Below are 22,497 nucleotides of genomic sequence, written 5' to 3' on the forward strand. Positions count from 1 at the left end.
TATGGTTCACAGCATCTGTCACTTATAGCCTTAAAGTGTTCTGTATTGACAACTGTGTTTTGTGTATCAAATAATGTTCTCTAAGTTCTCCAAACAGGGGACACAACATGACTGGTTATGGGTATTGACATGTTGTAATTTGATAGTGAGGAATTAAGGTATTTTGGCTCTGAGCACTGTTTCAAGTGGTCAGTACTTTAAGCAATTAATTTACTTTTTTTGTAAGTTATTTTACTCCAGATTGTTCTTCTTCCATGTTTCATGTCATCACTGGCACTTTACCAGGTGATTTTTCTCTCTGTGGCTGGAATTCAGCATATTAGATAAGTTAAAGCAAGGTAAGTTTGGTTGTATACCACATTTCATGTATGAGACAAGTACTTTGCATAAAACAACATATGGTGTGAAGAAAACACAAAAGCCAGCAAGAAATAGCAAAATCACAGTAAAATCATACGTTAACATGATTAAAGCAAAATAAGTTAAAAGGTACAGTGCAGATTTTATGCATAGGTGCATGAGAAAAGAAATGATTTTAACCTGGAATTAAAACTGTTTACATTTAGTGAAAGTTTAGTCTCCACTGGCAGTTTGTTCTACATGTTTGCTGGATAACAGCTAAATGTTGCGTCTCCGTGTTTAGTCTGGACTCTGGTCTGGACTAGTTGACCTGAGACTTTGGATTTAAGAGCTCTGCTTGGTTTATATTCTCTGAACATATCACAAGTATATTCTGGGCCCAGTCTGCTGGGATTTGTAAACCACCATTAGGGTTTTAAAATGTATCCTGTGATTGACAAGAAACCAGTGGAAAGATTTTAAAACTGATGTGATCTGTTCACATCTCTTCGTCCTAATTAAAAGCTCTAGCTGTAGCATCTGGATGAGTTGTAGACGTTTAATCCTTTTTTATAGAAAGCCCTGATAAAATACCATTACAGTAATCCAGTCTACTGGAGATGAACGCATGGATGGGTTTCTGCTGGTCTTTCTGGGAGACTAAACTTTTAATTCTGTTGATGTTTCTGACCTGATTAAAAGCTTCTTAGTGAGAGTTTTGATATGGTTTTTGAAAGTCAGATCTTAGAATATCAATGACCCAGGGTTACAAATTTCAGTAACAGCCTGAGTCTCCAGGTGTTTACCAATGCTGATCTTCTTGTCAAAACAGAATAGTCTCAGTTTTATCTTGAGTTAATTATGATTTTTTTTCAACATGTGTTTACTTGCTCCAAACACTGACACAGTAAGTCTATTAGACTACTGTCAGCTGGTGACAAAGACACAAAGTTGTATATCGTCTGCATAACTGTGACAATTGATTTTAAGTTTTGTAGTATTTTAACCAAAGGGAGCACGAGTTGAACAGAAGAGGTCCAAGGACGGACCCCAGAGGGATTATGGTCACTCATTCAGATTTATAGCTGCCAATCGTAACAAAATAACAGCCTGTGCAACAGATTCTGTGATTTCTAGTATTACATGCAGTGCTGAGATCCAGCAGAACCAGAACTGATACTTGACCTGTCAGTATTTAACCTAATGCCATATAAGACTTTAACCAGAGCTGTTTCAGTGCTTTGATGAGTTTAGAAGCCTGACTTTCCACTTTCATTTAAAACGTCATTGAGCTGGTTGAAGCTCAATGACGTTTTAAACAATCATACAAGCATTGAGCTTGTATGATTTTTAAGTCAACTATATTAAAATGCGAGATATTTTAGGTTTTGGACAGATTACTTTCATTTTTATGTGGCATCACTATTTAGTCAAGTTGTTTCAGTTTTTTAACTTCAAAAGCTGGAAAATTCTTTGCATTTCTCAGTAGAAAGGATCTCTATGCTGAGCTGTTTAGGAGGATTTGTACATTTTTCAATCATACCAAACAGAGAGCAAAAACTGTTGACACTTTTGTTAATCATCTGAGATAATAAAAAAAAAAACAAAAAAAAACTCCTCTCTAGCTTTGCACAGCTCATTGTTATGTTTTCTCAGGTTTTGCTTGTACAGCTCATTATGAATTTCAAGTTTTACTCTCCTCCACTTCTATTCAGCTTTCTTGCTTTTCGCTTTTTAGATTTGTGATCATACTTGTATTTCGCCATGATGTCTCCTATTATCTTAAGGTGCTCTTGAGTTTTATCACTGGAACAGTATCCACTACATTTAAGATTTTCAGACTGAAATGTTTCAGGAGTCTGTCAACTGACTCTGCAGTCACTGTTGTTAACATATAGTTATGGTCCTGATAAACTCTACATGTTCTTTCTTTAATGTACTTCTTCCTAACCAAGAAGCAATAAATGCAAATATGTCATCTCCAGTTTTTATCCTGAGGGTGCTTTGTTTGCTTTGGGTTTTTTTTTGTACCTCAATCAATGTAATAGTATATGCACTTTTATGCAGCAGTACTTTTTATATGATCATTTTAAATAACTTCAGCGGAAACGCAATAAAATCAAAGAGAGGGAAAAAATGTGGTGAAAGTAAATTATGTCATTTTATTAAAGATCTCCAGCTTGGCATGAGTGGAAAAGTAATTAAACAGTTGAAGCAAACATTACAAAATACAGGTATAGAACAGACATGGAGGAAAAAATAAACACTACATGAATATAAGGACCAAAGCATCCAACTCAGTCTTGAGCCTGCATCATCACTTCCCACCATCAATGACGGTCACAGGAATTTCCACATCACAGCAACAGTAAGTCATGTCAAACTACCCATCAGAACTTTTTTCTCTTCTACTTCCATTTAACAGAAACAGAGAGTGATTACACACTTTAAAGAATTAAGTTTTACATCAAAGGAACTATAAAGGAAGTCAGACATTTGTACAGTTCAATGACTTGTGAAGGTGGCAGGAAAAAGGATGAGTCAGACATAACACCCTGCAACATCCTCATAACAGATCTAAACCTCGTTTTTCTTTTTACATGTGTATTTGATCATTTCATTCATTTCCAGTCATCCTCTGTTGTTAAATGTTTTTACATGTGTGTATTAATATGGTTTTACCAATTTAAACTGTATTTTTTTCACACATATGTGACATAAAGATTACTTTTTTGACCCAAGTTATCTAATTTGACTTAGTTGTCTAATTTACCACCAGTTCTAAATTTGATGGCACATTGTGCTCCACATTCCACAGACTACAATCAATTTTTTTAAATGATTTTATTTAAATTTCAATAGGAAAACATCAAGACGGCTGATGAAAAAGTTAGCAAAGTAAAACCATTTTTCAGTTGCGCATCATCAGCCTTGGTACACGATATTTATTTCTTTTTATCTCTCATGTCTCCTTGTGACCCAGAACAGCATCATAGATCTTGCCAGTTAGGCAGTGCTGGATGTTGGAGAAGCCAGCCGCAGCCAGCAGGGCAGCGTACTGAGCATCTGTCCTCTCTCTGCCCTCCGTCTGGACTAGCATGTTCAAGGAGTAGAGCTGCACTGTCAGAGGACCAGATCCGTCCTCATTGAGCAGTGCCTCCACCAGCAACACAGCGCCTCCTGCAGCAAGAACAGAAAGATCTTGTCTATTTCTTTATTCACATTTTAGGTAAATCTTATCTACCTTAACCCATTAGACCCACTAAACCCATGAAAAAATGTTAAGATGAGTCCTTTTTTTTTTTTTTTAATATGAGGTAATATTTATCCCTTTAACAAAATGTGAAAAACAAAAGTACTACTTTTGGGGGGGATAGCATTTATTACCATGTGATATTTCCAAAACTCCATATTGTAGTTTTCTGCTTTCTGGTGCCCATTAGGAAGACAAAAATCAGATTGTGTTTCACAGGATTTGGAACAAAATTTACACCATAAAGTGATGCCAAATGTCTCAGAATCTGTACGTATCATATTTATTTATTGAATTACCCTTGGGGAATTAATAAAGTATTTTTCATTCATTCATTTCATTAATCTAATAATAATATTAATTAGTTTATTAGGTATTACACTACTGCATATCAAAGTAGCCTGATATGTTCTACCCTCAATGGTCATTAACTAAAATTAGACAAGCTTAATAATTCACATTTTCGGATCTGTTATTTTCTACTGTCAGTTTAAATAACAGGATGTATTTGTAGCAAAGTTAGGAAACAGTGCATATGTGAACACCAGTTTTGTAAACCAACATGTGCAAAACTTGTAAGAAGTTGATGTAACAATTTTAACATTCATATAAAATGTTGTTGTGAAGAACAGCAGCTGTGACTTTACACCAGAGGTGTCCAGCTAAGGTCCTCTACGGCCATAATCCTGCAGGTTTTCCATGTATTTCTGCTCAAATACACTTGACTCCATTTAACCAGCTAATGTGCTGATGATAGGCTGTTGGATCCATTTAATTTGAGTAAGGTGTGTTGAAGCAGGAACACATCGTAAACCTGCAGGACAGCCACAGAATGTAGCCATGAAACCCACTGATGACTGAAGCATTGCAGTGACAAATGACAACTGGGCCAATTTTAATATTTTTACTTCCACTTGTGATTGTATACAAAAAGGCCCGTGGATTTTTTTCTTCTTCCCTTCTCCTATCTTTACCCTGCTGCGCCAGCTGAGTTAGTGTCTGTGTGTCTGACTTTGATCAAAGCCAGAAGGACAGATTTTTTCTGGGATCAGCTGCATTGTGGGATACAATCTGCCATCTCATTTCAAGCAGCAGGGGAAAAAAAAGTATTCCTTTCTCACTCAAAGACACGCTCTCACACACACACACGCACGCACACAGACCTGGTTTGCAGGCTTTATAGATTCTACAGAGTAGTTCTATGCAGCGTTCGTCTGTCCAGTCATGGAGGATTCTGGCAAGAATATAGAGGTCAGCTTCTGGCAGACAGTCTGTGAAGAAATCTCCTGGAAAAACATACAAAAATGCATCCAGTTCCTAGAATACTGAAAGAATATGCAATACTTATATTTCAATTCTGGTATATAGACTATTAGCAAGAAACAAGGTGTAATGATAACAACATAGATATAATATAATCTATTGATATATTATAACAATACAATGATATTGTCAGGCAAACTTAAGACAAACCTTTAGAAACTGATGCTGAAGGTGATGCACCTGAAGTGTTTTTGTGTTACAACACAAATGAAAAAGAAAACTAGGATTTGCCAGGTAGACAGCATCATTGTAAATGGGGAGACCCGTGCGTTGTTGTTTTGTTATTTTTCCTGTTCAGCATATATGGTTATTAAATGAAGTATTTTGGCTATTCTTACAATCCCAGTTCCAAATAAGTTAGAATGCTGTAAAGTACATAAAAAAGATAATGTGATAATTTTCAATCTCATGAACCAATATTTTATCATCAACACAATATAGAAAGTATATTGAATGATGAAAATTATATATTTTATAATTTCACAAAAAAAATAGATGATCCCAAAACATTTTTTATTTTGAAACAAAACAATTAAAAACAAGGTACATGGCTGTATTTACCACTGTGTCGCCATTCAGAAAATGGATGGATGGAATATGTCTGTCCAAAGAACAATTGTCTACTTCGCCTCAGCCCATTTTAAATGAGCTTTGACATGGAGAAGTTGGTACCACTTCTGCATCTTGTGTGCAAATGACAGAGGTTTAAACTGCATTTGTGGTTAATACATAGCACTATGTTCACAATCATGTTTTCACATACATTTTTTCTACAATGTTCCTAAGTCCACGCAGGGATTTCCATAAGTAGGCACTTAAATCTCCAGCTTTTGATGCTCCTTTCCCAACATTTTTAAGAAGTGTTACAGCCATAAAAAATCTAAACAAACTAAGAAGTTTCATGAAGCAGTAACGTGTTTTCCTTTCAGTATGTTCTTTATTCACTTTTATAATGTATTTTACCTTGTCTCAGTTGATTTAAAAAAAAAAAAAAAAAAAGTTTATTTTCTATGCAACAGTGGCTGGAAACAGTCCATTAGTCCATAAGTTAGCTATGTGTAAATGAGGAGGCCCATGAGCTGCCTCCTTGTTGGTTGTTAAAGGTGGCCAGATCCATCCCTGGTCCTCCCTTAACGTCATCAGTATTGTAAAAGCCTGAGCAAATATTAATTAGACTAATAATGATTTTGATGCATCACAGTGATTTAAGTGTGTTGCACAATTGTGTGAAGACTATGCAATATTAGTGTTTCTGAGGACTCTAGTTAGCCTGCCTAAACTGGTTTACAGGCGTCTCTTCATTTATGTGTTATTTCATATAATCATTAATTCTGCTGACAAGCCTTCAAGTAATAAGACATAACTCAATTGGAGGTTTACGCTCTTAAACATAATTAATAAAACATGGATGATGTTTGTTGAAAATGAATTACTCCAACCTACATTGATTACAGCAGTCTTTAAGCTGATGCTCAACACTTGCTCAACAGTGTGGTTACTGGGAGAAAGTCATGTTTTAGGGCTTGTTTAGCCAGCCAGTGCATTTTTAAATAAATAAAATCTAAGCTGAAATGAAATAATGCAATTTAAGGCTACAAAATGCCACGTGACAACACTTTTCATGTTCAGCAACACGTCTGTGAGAACAGCAGGAGAGGCAGGAACTGACTTTGGCCGCAGGATCTCAAGATTACCAGCTGCTGTGAAGCTTTTTTTCCCCACATTAGCTGCTGTAGTGTAGAAGCAACACAATAAAGGAAGTGTTGGGTACACACTGACAGATTTGTATACAATGATTTCAGTCCAACAGAAGCAGCTTAGTTTAACAGTAAGAGCTATGGCAGGCAGCACCTTGTGTCCTACTGTGTTTGTTCTTTAATAACAATGCAGGTATTTTAATTTGACTATACTAGAAATCCAGGTTAACAGTGACACGTTTTGTAGCCAAAGTCATTGTATTTATAACTGATATCTAAAACTTTTTGTTTCTTTAATCATGAGTCCTTTCCCCTTTGGATTTGATGAAAAACTCGGTTATATTGAGCAAAGAGGAGACTATTGCTGCAGGAAGATGTTCTCTAAATGCATACAGAAGAACCTGAAATCACTTCAGTGTGCGATGGAGGTTCACTCTAAATTCACCATAACTTTCCGTCACCTGTTGGTGTAGAGTTTCAGTCATACTGATCCTAATGGCTTTAATAAAAGAAAATATTGGACTGATTTATCTTGGCTCTTGAAGACATTTCACTTCTCATCTGAAAGTCTTGTTCAGTTCTGGCTTTTCATCTATGAGTTTCACAACAATTCCTAGGCTGGACCCGTGTGACCACAACGGTTGTGGTCACACAGGTAAACAACTCACAGTTGACAAAGACTTGTAGGAGCTATACAATGTACAGGTAAGTCAGTAGTGCCTATAACCTCAAAGACCCCTCACGTCTGAAGAGTTACACTTACCAGCCAGGTTAAACATCTTTCACAACCAATAAAAAGAAAAAGTTCAGTTGCTTTTATCCTCATTTCCCTCTCCAGGTAATTTGACTCCAAGCTGCCAGTTTAATTTCACTGGGAAATTAAACACTTTTCACGAGATTCAATCCATCTCTGTTTGTGTGTATTGATTGTGCTTTATTCTCTCATAGATCATGGCTCCCTGGAGAGATTTCAGTTTTTTCAACAATGTCTGTGCATCCAGAAAGCACTGCACTTGAACTGCCCTTAATCTGCAATAAATGTCAAATGATTTCACCCAGTTGTAATGATCTTACCCTCATGGAAGCTTATCCTGTGGTCAGCCTCGTTGACAAAGTGTTCCCGTGACATACGCACCACCTTGGGGAGGTCAAAGATCGTCACAGTGCATTCTGGGTAGACTGACGTGCATTGCTTGGCTAATGCCCCACTGCAGCCTGCAGAGAAGGAGAGAATTACTTTTAGTCATGGCACGGTGAACACATAACCTTCATTAACAAGGTAGCGCTTCTCTTACACACTTTGCACACAAATACTCACACAACACACAGCTACATGGGTGGAATAGATGCTTTCAGGTGTAACGCAATTATTTATTAGCTCGATTAGTATTCAGTTAAATATGGCAGCACTGGGAATATGGTTCATCTAACAATCCTAATAGAGAAGAGGGAATTAAACTGAATGTAGAGCAACAGAGAGACAGACGCTTTATGTGAAATTAGCAGCTAACTTCCAGTTTGATTAAAGCATCTCAATTTCAAAACATGAATATTTTATTGTAATTTTCCTGGTTTTTATCCATGTTAACTTTAAAGCTTTTAGGGTGGCAGTATTTTTCCATCATCATTTGAGACTGACATTAGTTGCAAAACTGATCAAATTCCAGGCAGCCTTAGATGTGCATAAGCTTTTAAATCGAACGTTAGGACCAGTTTCAAACTGCAGGCACAATGCATGAAATTTTAAATTAAGAGGTAAATTCACTGCTGCCTTACCTGTCTGTCAGTTCTCACCTAGTAGCGATATTACACCAAGAAACAACTGATTGATTCCATATGAACTGGATGCTGTCCAATCAGCAGATCTACTGTGTGTTAGGTGGACAAGCTGACAAAGTCAGGTAACATTTTAGTTTAGATGGTGAGACTGGGTCAAATGTGCAAATCTGTGTAATATGATAATTCATCTAGTCTTATCTTTGATTGATTGATTTTTAGTCATGGATTGACTAATTAAGTGGCATGTTTATCAGCCTTGTGAACCGACTCCAGTATCCATGTAAGGTAGTTGTTTTTCCATCACACCATTGTGTTAACATCTTGAATTCTTTGTACAGAAAACCATTTCTGGACAGTTATGGAGCTGTTTAGGATTGTCATAAATTTCAAATTATAATGCTTTCCCACTTGTTTGTATGTTTTATAATGTCAGAATACTGATCAAAAGAAGCTTCCTTCATCCTGGTCTTGCGGCCACTGTAAGCAAATTTTTACAACAACCTGCAACTTCTTTTACTACATGGAAGCTACATGGAACTGTGTGTGTGTACCTGTCAGTAATTACACAGTTATAGCCATAGACTAAACCTACTTTAATTCATGGGGACAATTCTTGTTCAACAGTATGTTACACAACTGAATGGAAACTAAAACACTGAAATACACACACATACACATGAGGGTGGAAACAGGGATTTAATATGAAAATATAAATCCTTCAAGTTGCTGCTTTGGCAGCATTATTATCATCTTTCATGCTTCATAAAGCCAACTGAATTTAATATGGAGGGAATGAAAGAGAAAGTGACACATAGTGATAGAGACAAAAGAGATGGATTGGGCAAAAGAAAGAGCTTTATGGAGATTTTTGGAAGGGGTGGAAAAAGGTTGTGATGCTGAATACAGCATCAAAGGATCTCACTTTGAGAAACGTACAAAGCCAGCAAGACTCCAGTCAGTGTATCTGTGTGCATGTGTGCTTGTATGTATATGGGTTAATGTGTACATATACAGGGCAAGCTTTCCTTCAAGCTATCTTCCAATGTGACCTGTTGCTACCATATCAGTCTGTATTTTTACAAAGCTTTGTCTGGCCCCCGCACCCACCCAACACACACACACACACACACACACACAGGGGTTACTATGTGGTTCACACATCAAACGGGGGTCAGCAGAGGGGAAAAAATCAAAGAGCAACAAGGAAGAGCAAAACCAAGAATCCACTACACTGTTCAAGACCGCAATCATACATGGCTGCCTGAATTTTTCTGAGTTTCACAGAACAAGTACTGATGCATTATTGCTATGGTTTGCTTACTTTAAAAAAAAAAAAAAAAAGTGTATGTTTTGTTTTCGCTCTTTTCACTTTTCTTTGTGTGTTAACTCTCTGTATGTGTTTATGTATTTTCCCCTGAGTGCAATCGTTTGCTGCTCACCCAAACACCTCAAAGCAGGGCATTTGCCACTGGAACTCAAGACATCAAATACTGCTGTGTGATTCCAGCAGTTAACTCAATTAAAAGAATGTGTACATATATATATATATATATATATATATATATATATATATATATATATATATATATATATATATATATATATATATATATATATATATATATGATCGAAAGTTTGGGCACCCCTGGTGAAAATTTATTTTAATGTTAAAAAAAGGAGCCAACAAAAGATTGGACATTCTTCTAACATGTCAAAAAAAGGTTTGATCTTATTTCCATCGTATAAACTTCCAAAATAATAGAAAACAAAAAATGGTGCCTGTAAAAGTTTGGGCACCCTGCAGAGTTAGTACCAGCTGAGCACTTGACAGTGTCCTGGATTGTTTACATTTAGTGTCTGGAAAGATCAGGTGATGTCAATCTCAAAGGTTGTAAATGCCCAGACTCATCTGACCTTGCCTCAACAATCGGCACCATGGGTTGCTCTAAGCAGCTGTCAAGAACACTGAAACTGAAAATAGTTGATGCTTGCAAAGCAGGAGAAGGGTGGCAGAAAATAGCAAAGTGTTTTCAGATGCTAATATCCTCTGTTCCGAATGTAATCATGAAATGGCAGTCATTGGGAACAGTGGAAGTTAAAGCAAGATCTGGAAGACCAAGAAAAATATCAGACAGAACAGCTCGCAAGAGTGTAAGAAAAGCAAGTCAAAACCCAAGTTTGACTGCACAATCCCTCCAGGAAGATCTGGCTGATACTGGAGTTACGGTACACCATTCCACTATAAAGAGGTACTCGTACAAATATGGCCTTCATGGAAGAGTCATCAGAAGGAAACTTCTTTTACGTCCTTACCACAAAAATCTGCATTTGAAGTTTGCAAAGGAACATATAAACAAGCCTGATGCATTTTGGAAACAAGTTCTGTGGACTGATGAGGTTAAAATTGAACTTTTTGGCTGGAATGAGCACAGGCACGTTTGGAGAAGAAAGGGCACAGAATTTAATGAAAAGAACCTCTATCCTACTGTTAAGCATGGGGGTGGATCAATTATGCTTTGGGGGCGTATTGCAGCCAGTGGCACAGGGAACATGTCATGAGTAGAAGGAAAAATGGTTTCAATGGGATTCCAGAAAATTTTGGATGCTAACGTAATGCCATCTGTGAAAAAGCTGCAGTTAAAGAGAGGATGGCTTCTACAAATAGATAATGATCCTAAAAACACCTCAAATCCACAGTGGATTACATCAAGAGGCATGAACTGAAGGTTTTGCCATGGCCTTCACAATCTCCTGACCTCAACATAATTGAAAGTCTATGGAGAGACCTTATAAGAGCAGTGCGTCACAGACGGTCCAGAATCTGAAAGATCTGGAAGACTTTTACAAGGAAGAATGGGTGAAGACACCTCAAACAAGATTTGAAAGACTATTGGCTGGCTATAAAAAACATTTACAAGCTGTCATAATTGCCAAAGGGGGGAGTACAAGGTACTAACTCTGCATGGTGCCCAAACTTTTGCAGATGCCATTTTTTGTGTTCTGTTTTTTTGAAAGGTTAAATGATGGAAATAAGATCTAACTTTTTTTGACATGCTAGAAGAATGTCTAATCTGTAATTTGATGCCTTTTGGGGACTTTCCATCTTTTGTTGGCTCCTTTTTTTTTTAACATTGACATATATATATATATATATATATATATATATATATATATATATATATATATATATATATATATATATATATATATATATATTTGATATTATATCAAATATATATATATATATATATATATATATATATATATATATATATATATATATATATATATATATATATATATATATATATATATATATATATATATATTTGATATTACATTTATTACAGCCAACTCTCCTTCTTGTTTTAAGTTATGTTAAGTTATGATATGTTATTATATCAACACAACCTGAAACCTTGATAAAGGAAATGTGCAAAAAAATGAGCAATAAAATAAGAATTCAAGAACAAATATCTAAGAACTCTATTTAAGTAAAGCGGCAAAATATTTTGTACTCTGTGTACAGGATGAGCGCTGAGAGCTAGTGTGAAGAAGTCACTCTTATCAGTACACACATAACACACACAAACATCCATCCGCCTTAAATGCTGCAGAGGATTTCACTTTGAGATTCTCAGGAGGTTTCGCAGTGTTGCTGTCTGGGTAATCTTCTCAAGAAGTTTGATGTCAGTGTTGAGGACTTTTGTGTCCTCACATGCAGCTTTACAGATCAACTCTCACAGAGCACCAAATGTTTGAATGATGCTCTTGGGCCCGGAGAAGATTCCAGATTAGCGAGGGGAAAGGAAAAAAATGCAAGTCGCCATCTTCATCCATTTTAAACAGAGTCTGAATCATGTTGCTGGATCCATAGGGGCTAAAAGTCATTATGTGTTTGCTAGATAGACATTGTCTCTCTAATATAGCTTTAATACTTCAGAGACCTAATCAGCTCATTGGTCTGACAGTTGGCAAGACACAGACAGGTCTTGAGCAGCAGGTGTGCAGAGCACAACAGATGTTGTGTAAGAGACAGGGTCGACATGGGACGCAACAGTCATACCCTTCAGGCTCCTGCTGTTCACATACACACACTTTTTGGTGATGCAGCTTCATGCATAAGCATGACCATACAGCTCCATGCCAAGAGAGTCACAGAACAGTGAGATAAGACACAGAGACAGACATTATGTGCTTTTAGTGGCTCCACAGCTCCCCTGTGTGGTCAGCTGAGGTGGCACACATCGCAGGTGGCCCACCTGTGGGGTGGCGGTGTGACACAGTAGTAGGGTCTGTTCAACGCCTGTCTCACTTAATCTAATCTGATTGTTGCAACATCTCATGACCATAAATGACGAGGTGTAATGGTAAATCATGTTATAAACTTGACAGTACATGAGCCGAAACAATGTTCATCTCCAAATGTAGAATGAGATAAAGTGAAAAGAAGCAATTCAGTATCTGTCAGACAAGGCTATTCTAGTTCTTGTTCCATCTTTCCTATTTAATTCTGCTCCACTGCTTGCTTGCATGTCTCACATTCATTGCAAACTGTGCCCTCCCATAGTTCATATTATGACTATTAAGTCTATTCTTCCATAACACGTTATTTTTCTCTCTATGTAAATTCCTTTTGTAAGGAATCTGCTCTTCGAAGCCGAATTTTTAATAAAAGAAATCTGAGGAAACAAAGAAGAACAAACAGAGTGATGAACAAAGCTTTCTTTTTACCCTCAGTTTGAGGGTAAAAAGGAGACTAACATCTTGTTTCAGATTCACACAGTTTTATGCAGATGCATTGTTTAATCAGTCTATTGAGTGGTAAATCTTTGTCCCCTATTTTCCCAATGAAACACACACTTCTTATTTGCCTGAAAACAAAAATATATCAAGTCATTTGGTAAAATCCCCAAACTAAACAAATCTGACACAAACTAGCTACACACTGAAGTCACATGTTTCAGGCATTATACTGAGAAAAAAAGAGCTGAATTCAACTGTCAGGCTTTATTTGTTTGGTGAGGCTCAGTCTTAGAAAAATATCCCTCTGCTCTGACTCTGTTAACTCTGAATTTTCCTTGTTGAGGAGCTTAAGTGTTCTTGACGAGAGCTTTCTGATTCAGCTTTCAAATGAACGTAAAAAAAAACACATTGATATTTTCTCTTTATTATATGTTAAATATTTAAGATTAGAAGTTAAAATCACTGAATATCAAAGAAAAAGCAGAATTTTCTGTTTTATCTAGAAAAATGGTATTCCAAATATGAAGTCAAAGTCTGTCTTGTGTCACACAGACATCTTTTAATTAAAGATGCTAACCAGCAAATGTCAGCCTTTATCGTCCTCTTGATCGATCTGATCTCGAGCTACTTTCATCAATGACGACAGAGAACCAATTGACAAGATTTTGTTCATTCATTCATTTTCTTAACCACTTAGTCCAATTAAGGGTCGCGGGAAGCTGGAGCCTATCCCAGCAAGCACTGGGTGAGAGGCAGAATACATCCTGGTTGGCAGTTCATCACTGTGACAAGATTTTAATTATCTGTTCATCTTTAAATCAAACAGGTCTTCAATTTTCTCACACAGTGATCATAATACATGGATCCTTGATCTGGATTTAAGATCTACATCCAAAGCGTATCATTTCTAATCGTATCATTATTTCTCACCTATTGTAGATTTTTTTAAAATACATATCTGTCCAGCATGCAAACTGGTAAGCAAACAAGTCATAAAACCTAAATGACCCACATATTGAATCTGTCAAAATGAGACATGAAGAAAGTTGCTTCAGTACTTCTGGATTATTTAACAGATTACGCTGCTGATTTGCTCACTGCATTGCACCTTTAACCCTGGATATTAGTTATTCAGCTTTCAAGCTTTTTGGTGTATCTGAGGAGTGGTGCAGACTAACTGTCTCTGTTATTTTAGTGTTTGCAACACTGGCCTTGAGAAATTTCTCAGACTTGTTCAGCATTTTTCATTCAAAAGCCAGATGCTAACAAAAAGAGACATCAGGAAATGTAAGTTTGATTTGCTCAATGGTTTTGCCACTAACCAGTGCTTCCTTTCACTGGTTTTATCAGGATGGAAATGCTTCTGAAACTGTGTCCCAACCACAGTGGGACAAATTAAAATCCCACTGAAACATAACAAGGCAATAATGTCAGGACTTTAAAACTTCAAGTCTTTGAGCTCCAGATAGAGGTGAATTTAAGATGTGCATGCTGTTAAGGTTAATTAATGTACTTAAAGTCATTCATTAAAAAAAAGCTGTGTGGGTGGGGCTCATAAAGGTCATCATTGATCATGTGTTATAAATATATGAGGCTGAGCCAGCTGTCGCTCGGTTAACACTCATACTGAATGTTCATTATTATGAACCCCCACCTTATGGAAATTTGATACGAGGACTCAATAAACATACAAATGAAGCACTTACCTCCAAGGTCACAGATGACCTTAAAACGTGAAAGATCAAAGGCCCTGATCACGTCTTTACCACAGATGTTCCAAATAGAGTTCATCAACTGCATGAATTTGACCATCTCCTCATCAGACCTACACAAACACACAGAGAAAATAACTTACTTTTATATGTGCCTCTTTCAGTTATGACTGAAGCTAAATCATCCATAGCTTTTTTTTTTTTTTTTTGTAAGCTGTCACCTAAGGGGGCAATGTGCTAAAAGATACACACACACACACATCCAGACTTTGCCCATGTACAAAGTTTCTCCCTGCGGCGACACCATGTATTATTGTGTGTGACAGACAGGGTGTGGCAGAACAGAAGAGCCTGTGGTGACTACTGCTGCTCTGAGGAATCTCCACCTCATCAAGCAGCATCACCATGAGGGCAACACACATCCAAACACACACATCCTCCTTCCTGTAGCACTACTTTTTTTAAATCCAAACTTTACTGTAGCAAAGTGTTCAGTCATCTGATACTCAAGCAAACTTCAGATGACACAATGACATCCAGAGGAACTTTGAAAGTGACTCATTGTTGGCTTTGGACTCTGACAGCATTGAATGTGAAAAGATAAAATGACTGTGAGGCCAAATACCAGACTGTCAGCTTGAATATTAAGCACTTTGCGCATGAGATATTAAATGCTCTTTAAGCACTATATAAAGTTTTTATATATGTATGTTTACTAGAGCTGAGCTCAGTTATTCCATCCTAACATACATCATTAAAAACTTTGATGCTCTGTCTTTCAATCTGCACAAATGCCATACATCCACAGCTTCCCTGCAGGGCCGTGTCATATTTCCACTGAGTTACAGTTGAATACTGTCATGTTACTCAGGCTTTGCCATCTTATCAGTGACAAAGATGGAAAAGGGAGACGAAACATGTTTAAATAATGATGACTGAATATTTGAAAGGCATCAACTTTCTCAGACTGACGGCTTGTTGATAATTGGATTATTCATAAATGCTAAATAACACTAAACATTCAACAAACTCCCATGTTTGTCATATATAAAGCCACGCTACACAGATGTGTCATGCAAATGTGTAATTTTTTTTAAATGCCAGCCACAGTGCAAACTTTTTATTTTTACAGATAAATCTCCACATTGCAGATGTGACTTTGTTAATAATGTATAAAATTACTATGCAAATGTACTGGTGATGGATACGAGTAAACAACAAAAAGAAGATTGGCATTTTATCACAATAGAATTCAATGTAATGAGTGGAAATGTCAGCACACATTAATAAATTTCATTACAGCTGTAATTAGCAGGGTAACAGGAGCAGATGTGTTTCAATTCTGGCATTTCCTCAGCGTGGTTGTACACGAGGGACTCAGAAAGCAAACAGAAAACAAAGTCAACTGATTTGTTTTCTGAAAGATGTCTAGTAGTGAATATGAGTAATCACAGGAAGTTACGTCATCTGTCAAACAGCACATCTTTATTAACACTGCCAGATAAAAAGCCTGCAAGAATCCAAGTCTAAAATGTTTGTGTATGTGGTGAATACAGTGGACCATATCTACTATTACCATAAACTTATATTTTCCCAGGCAGCAGGCAGCAATCTGGGGTTCTTGTGGAACAGCCATTCAGACGAGTACTTGGATAAGAAGTGACCTGCAGTCTGTAGACATTACATTTTTGCCTCGACTCAACTCAATTCAGTGGAACTCCAGCAAAGCAGGTGCTAAAAAAATAATGTACCTGGCCCCAGGTGCTACTTTCCAAGAGAAACCTCTAAATCAAGGGGGCCCAAGTTCAGTTGTCAAGATCTACATCCTGCCACGTTTAGATGCAAGCCTTGTTCAACTCTCCTGAGTCAAATGAAATGTCTTGTCACCAGGCCTCTGCAGAGGAGACTGATATGCAGAAGAGAGAATTCAGCCATTTGATTCAGGTATGTTGGAGAATAGATGCATCTAAAAGTTGCAGGATGGTAGATCTCGAGGACTGGACTTGGGAACCCCTGCTCTAAATACAGATTTGATTTGAGTTGAGTCAAGTCAGGCTCCAACTCACCTCCACCTCTGCCAAATCAGTAGAAAAAAAGTTTGTTTGTTTTTTTTATATTAAAAGATGTGCTGAATCTTGATTTGACCCCTCACCCCCCATTCCCCCAATTTCTCTCCAACTCTTTCTGTTTTCATTGGATTTAGAATTCAAGCTGAAGAAGTGACATGGCCGTAAGTCATTCAGGTGCAGCATGACTGGTTAAATGGTGATGAGCAAACAGGGGTCTGAGTCATCCAGCCGGCTTTGAATCATGCAGCTCCTGCTGCAGCGCTCCAAGAACGTGGTGAATGACTTAAGGGGTTGTTACCCTTTTTTAATTTACGTACACTATTCACAGGGGGAATCAAGAGGCACCAACAACTGCTTCTCAACATTAAATAAGCTGTGCAAAAGGTGCTGATATGAATCTTGTGGGGTATTTTAATTTTAAATAAATGCAAGTTGCAAATTCCTACCCAGAAGTATATTATAATTTGTGTTCATAGTTGAAATATTTACGTACATTTTGGAGCTATCTTTCATCATGAAGTCATTCCCATTGATACATCAGCTGTTTTTGTAAAGAATGTAAGATTAGAAAATATTTTGATACTGTATGAACTATAGTGATTTAATGAAAAGCCCAAATAACCAGTTACTGTAAAAAAAAAAAAAAAAAAAAAAAGAAAAAACATTGTTTAAAGTGGAGTAAACATAACAACTTAAGGAGTAAAATGCAACTGGTAAAAAGACGTAGGCTCAAGACTGATAAATTGAAACATGTTTATTTGTTCACATGTAAAATATAAACATAAATCGTCATGCTAGCTTCTTCTTCCTTCTCTATCAAAGAGCAGTGAGTTAGAAAATGGTGCCACAGATGTGGAAAGAAGGGAAGATGTTTTTAGCAGGTTATTCCTTCGTGTTTCGCTGTGGATGGATTTTTGTCCTTTGGGGTCTGGTAGTGTTTTAAAGCACATGGCCTGAGGCAGGCTTATCAAAATCTTTTAGCAAACAAAGTGTGAATTTTCGAGTGTGATGACCCCTGAAAACTGCTGACCAGCAGATCAGTGACGCGTGAAAACAGTGGGCACTAGATACTATAAACACAACAGACCTCAAGGACAATGGCAGATGCAATTCACTCTTTCCCATTCTCTCTCTCTCTCTCTCTCTTTAGCTCTCTCTCTGCCCCGAGCTTCCTCACATCACTGCCCATACCCTCTCTCTCTCTCTCTCTCTCTCTCTCTCTCTCTCTCTGTCTCCCTCCATCTCACTTTCCTGCCTTCTAATGAATCCCACCAGTAGGTTTTCTCTTTTCTTTCCTTTTTTTTGTAGGAGAGAAGAGTGAAATGGTGACAGACAGGCTTTAGATGGAGAGACGGGGATGGAATGTAAATGAACAAAAACAGGTTCCCTCTGTGTGTGTGTGTGTGTGTGTGTGTGTGTGTGTGTGTGTGTGTGTGTGTGTGTGTGTGTGTGTGTGTGTGTGTGTGTGTGTGTGTGTGTGTGTGTGTGTGTGACACTAAGACAGCTTCTTACCTGTAAAGAGCTTGAAACAGATCTTTTGAGCTGACTCCAAAAGCCTTTTCATACTGGTTTTTTCCTTCTCTGGAAAATATACAGACAGCCACATAATAAATGGTTGAAATAAATAAATAATAAATAAATAAACCTTTTTTTGTTTTTCTTTTTTCAAATTATTCCAGGAAGAATAAAGACATTCAGATCAAATCGCTTTTCAGCTCTTGATATCATCTGTACATGCACTGATTATTAGTTTTTGTCAATGCTTGATCACAATAAACACAGTCTAGAGCTGCCGGTGAGCTTCAACTTGATGAAAGAAAATGTTAAGACATAAATAGATCTAAATCCTCATTCACAAGGCTGGAAACCAAGCCTGTGGTTCTTAAGGCTAACCACTTATCTATGATGACATCACTCTCTCTCTCCTTTGCACTTTCACAAAACAATGTCCAAGTTTCCGAGACGCCCTTTCCCAGACTAAGCTATAAGCTGTAACTCAGTGTCCGTGCCTCAACTGCAGCCCCCTGCTCCTCATCTGTTTGGCACGGTGTCTTTGTTTTATAATCTACTCTGAATCCAGTGTAGCAAATCAGTCCAGCAGCACAGCTCTCCTCCAGCTGCAACAGCTCATTCCCACTCCCTACTTATCCCATACTGACATTTGAATGTCAAACCAACAAACTAAATATAGGCTAAGAAGTCCTTTAAGCATCACAATGTAAGGTTAAGGTGGCACCTGACATGTTATCCTGCTTGCTGAAAAATGGTATCCAAAGGGATTAGTTGCTTTTACATTTAACATTTTGCATTAGATCTCACCACTTTATGGAACTGAAGAGTGTATATAATAAACATTTAAATGAAAAAAGAAGAAAACTTAAAACAAATTTTTTAAAAAATGGGATAGCTTGGTATAGATTTAACTGACTAAACTGCAAAAATAATGGAGGATTTAGATAATGAAAAGCAACAGGCATTCAGGAAGTTACAGATCTGTTTGTAGATGACGTCACTAACTTTTGATCAACTTTGGATCAAATATTCACAATTTAAAAAACTACATTTTGTCCTAATCTGGATGGATTGTCTGTGTTCCACTATAAACAAAACTAGAGGAAGTCAGCTTTGATGTCTTCTTCTAAAGTTGTAGCGATGGATGAATCAGATGCCTGGAGAAGCGATACCCAAGAACACACATATAGATATAGATTGCTGTCAGACTTGTTGAAGGGGACAGAAACAAACCATGAACACACAGTCTAAAACACTGCAGTATACTGTAAGTGACTGTGTAATGTACCTGTGTAATACCTGCAGGTGCTGAACTCTGTATGTATAGAATTTACCGGGATTCACAAAAACACAGAAAAAGGTTATATTACTGGACTTTGGACTTCTTCAAGCCAGGAGAATAATTGCACTGTTGGAAGAGTATGCATGCTCTCTCTTTGAGACAGTGGATGAAGGAGCTTGCAGGCTGAATTAGTCTGGGAAGATGAATATATATAGCCAAAGGGAAACAAAAAGACTTTATAAATCTCCAGCAACCTGTGTATTAGCATTACAGTAAGTGCAAACATATGGCTCCTCCATGAATATGTTGGTTTTTTATCTTTTACCTGTTTTTCGCTCGTTCTGTTTTTATTTCCAAATGTTGTTTTTGCTTATTTGTAAAGTTGTGATGTTTGTGTTTATACAAAACAAAAACCAAATAACAACAGTGAATCTTTAAAAAAAAAGAAAAAGAAGTGACTAAACTTTACAGACCTGACTGCATCAGTGAGATAGTGCCAACAGAGGTAGATGGTTCTGGAGCTGTACTGGATGGACTGGTATAGGGACAAAGGACTGGAGCGAGTGAGGAAGACATTGGCCTGCTCTGTGTTGCTGTAAAACACTGAAACAGGTGGAGGAAGACCAGCGAATGAGTGCAGGTGTGAGTGCACAGCGTGACCTTTTACGTGTTAGACATCAGCAGACATAACAGATGTGAAGCAGAGTTGTGTGTGTGTGTGTGTGTGTGTGTGTGTGTGTGTGAGACATTGGCCAATAATGAATGTCGAACCTACAAAGACATGCAAGCCAATGAAGTACATCATCATCATCATCATCATCAGGACTACTGCTCTTTTTCCTTTATTTCTAGCAAACTGAATTCTTGTTGTCACATCACATTTGTGTTGTTTAATTCTAAATTAAAATAGAAAAAATTAACCGAAAAAAAAATCACTATTATTTGCAATCAGTATTACAGCACAAGAATAACCCTGAGAAGTTGGTAATTACTGTTTTATTTCTGAGAGTGTGTTCTGACCTTGTCCATTTTCATGGTGTGTGCTGAGCAGCTGCAGGCCTGTGCAGGCGGCCAGCAGCCTCTGTGTGCCATCCAGACTGGCACCCACCGCCTGACTGATCTCTTCTGCAGACAGAGGGCGCTCTGCACCCAGTAACACATCAAAAACACCCAGTTCGCAGGAGGTGAACACAGTCTGGGTCACAGGATGGAGACACAGTGGAAATAATAAATGAGAAGCAGAAGAGAGTGGAATACAATAAATCCAACATAGTTTATTGGTTGAAAAAAAAGAGGGACTAATACCAATCAAACAATTAAAAAACGCTTTTTTTCGTTCAAGTATATGACGGCATTATGATCTAAAGCAGATTTTTGTTTCTGTTTTGATATTAGATCTGTCAGAAGTTTGATCCTTACAGAGGCCAAGAGGTTCAGCAGGAGTCATGTGACTAATCAACCTGGAAGAAAAACTCCAATCATGTGTTTTGCTTGTTAAATGCAAAATACCAAAAGCAATTGAAAAAAAAACTAAACAAACAAAACAAGGTAATGAACTATTTTCTAACTGTCACGTGACCCGTATGGACTCCTGATCTCAACACAGCTAATAATAATAAAATATTAAATTACATATCACAAATTAAAGGTCAACATGATTTCAATCTCATGTCAATAACTTGCAGCATGAATATGTTACCTTGGAGATAAGGAAGCCTTCCATGTACTCCAGTATTTTTCTGGGATACAAGTCTGCAGCAGGTGCCCCTTCAGTGGAGCCCATCTCCTGACATGCAGCCATGGTGTGGACAGGACTCCTACTGGAATACTGGACGGGGAGTTTCTTCAGCCTCCTGTGCCTGTAAAGTGAACTTCCCTTTAAAGTCTCCTTTGTCTTGGAGTCACTTCAGCAGATGTTTGTATGAGTTGCGGTGAAGGTGGAACCAGGCTAAAACCAAAGTGCCCACCCAGCAGCAGCAGTGAGAGTAGCAGTGGGCTAAGCTGATTACAGCCAGATAACCCAGATTAGAGCATGGGCTCAGTCTGGCAGACAAAGAAACAACTCTGTGGAAACACTGCTGCCTTGTTCATTATCACTCAACCACTGCTGTCACATTCCAGACTGGCTTTCTGAAAAGATTCTTGGACTTGAAAATATGATCAATAAAGTGACATGATCAAACCTTTTCATAGCTCTGATACTGGAGGTAAGATTAAATCTACTGTAATGTGTCACATTGCATGATTTGATGAGACTGCACACACTATTCAGTCTAATTATTACAGTAGAAAAATGTGAAGTATTTGATTATTTTCATTCATGACCAAAAGATCAAGTATTGTCGGTTCTCTTTAGCTCAAGAAGCAGTTAAGTTATAATTTGTATTTGAACATAAAGATGCATGTTTTACATGAATTATGCAATGACGCCTTTTATTCAACACATTCTGATCTCCCTTTGACAAGCTTTTATCATTTTGAATAGTCTGCAAGAATAGTTCTTCAATAAAGTTGTGGTTTGGGTCTTAGGAGGACTCATCATTCCATAACATTTGATTTTTAAGTAATGTTTTTGTGTCATTACATCAGCCATTTCGCTCTGATCCTTTTTCTTAGTGGTTTTATAAAATGGCCCTCTGAAGAGGCTTTGGATAACAGCTGGATGAAATGTACAGCATTTTTCAGGTCTTATCACCTTTCAAGATTCCCTCCTCTCACTTAAAAGATATCACTTCAGACAATGTTCATTTGCTGCAACCCTCTTCTTTTGCTGTCTATTAGTTCA

The 22,497-nt window shown here is 37.4% G+C and overlaps 1 protein-coding gene across 1 annotated transcript; it reads right to left on the minus strand.

Moving 5' to 3' along the window:
• Positions 1-3,301: 3,301 nt before the first annotated feature.
• asmt (acetylserotonin O-methyltransferase) lies at positions 3,302-21,513 on the minus strand (the record flags this gene model as incomplete). The annotated part of the gene is made up of 8 exons (XM_079254435.1): positions 3,302-3,519; positions 4,756-4,878; positions 7,687-7,827; positions 14,844-14,962; positions 18,431-18,499; positions 20,186-20,315; positions 20,733-20,907; positions 21,412-21,513. The coding sequence occupies 8 exons, from the start codon at positions 21,511-21,513 to the stop codon at positions 3,302-3,304; spliced, it is 1,077 nt and encodes a 358-aa protein (XP_079110561.1).
• Positions 21,514-22,497: the final 984 nt, after the last annotated feature.

This window comes from Telmatherina bonti (assembly GCF_933228915.1).
Source record: "Telmatherina bonti genome assembly, chromosome: 15".
NCBI classification, from domain to species: Eukaryota; Metazoa; Chordata; class Actinopteri; order Atheriniformes; family Telmatherinidae; genus Telmatherina; species Telmatherina bonti.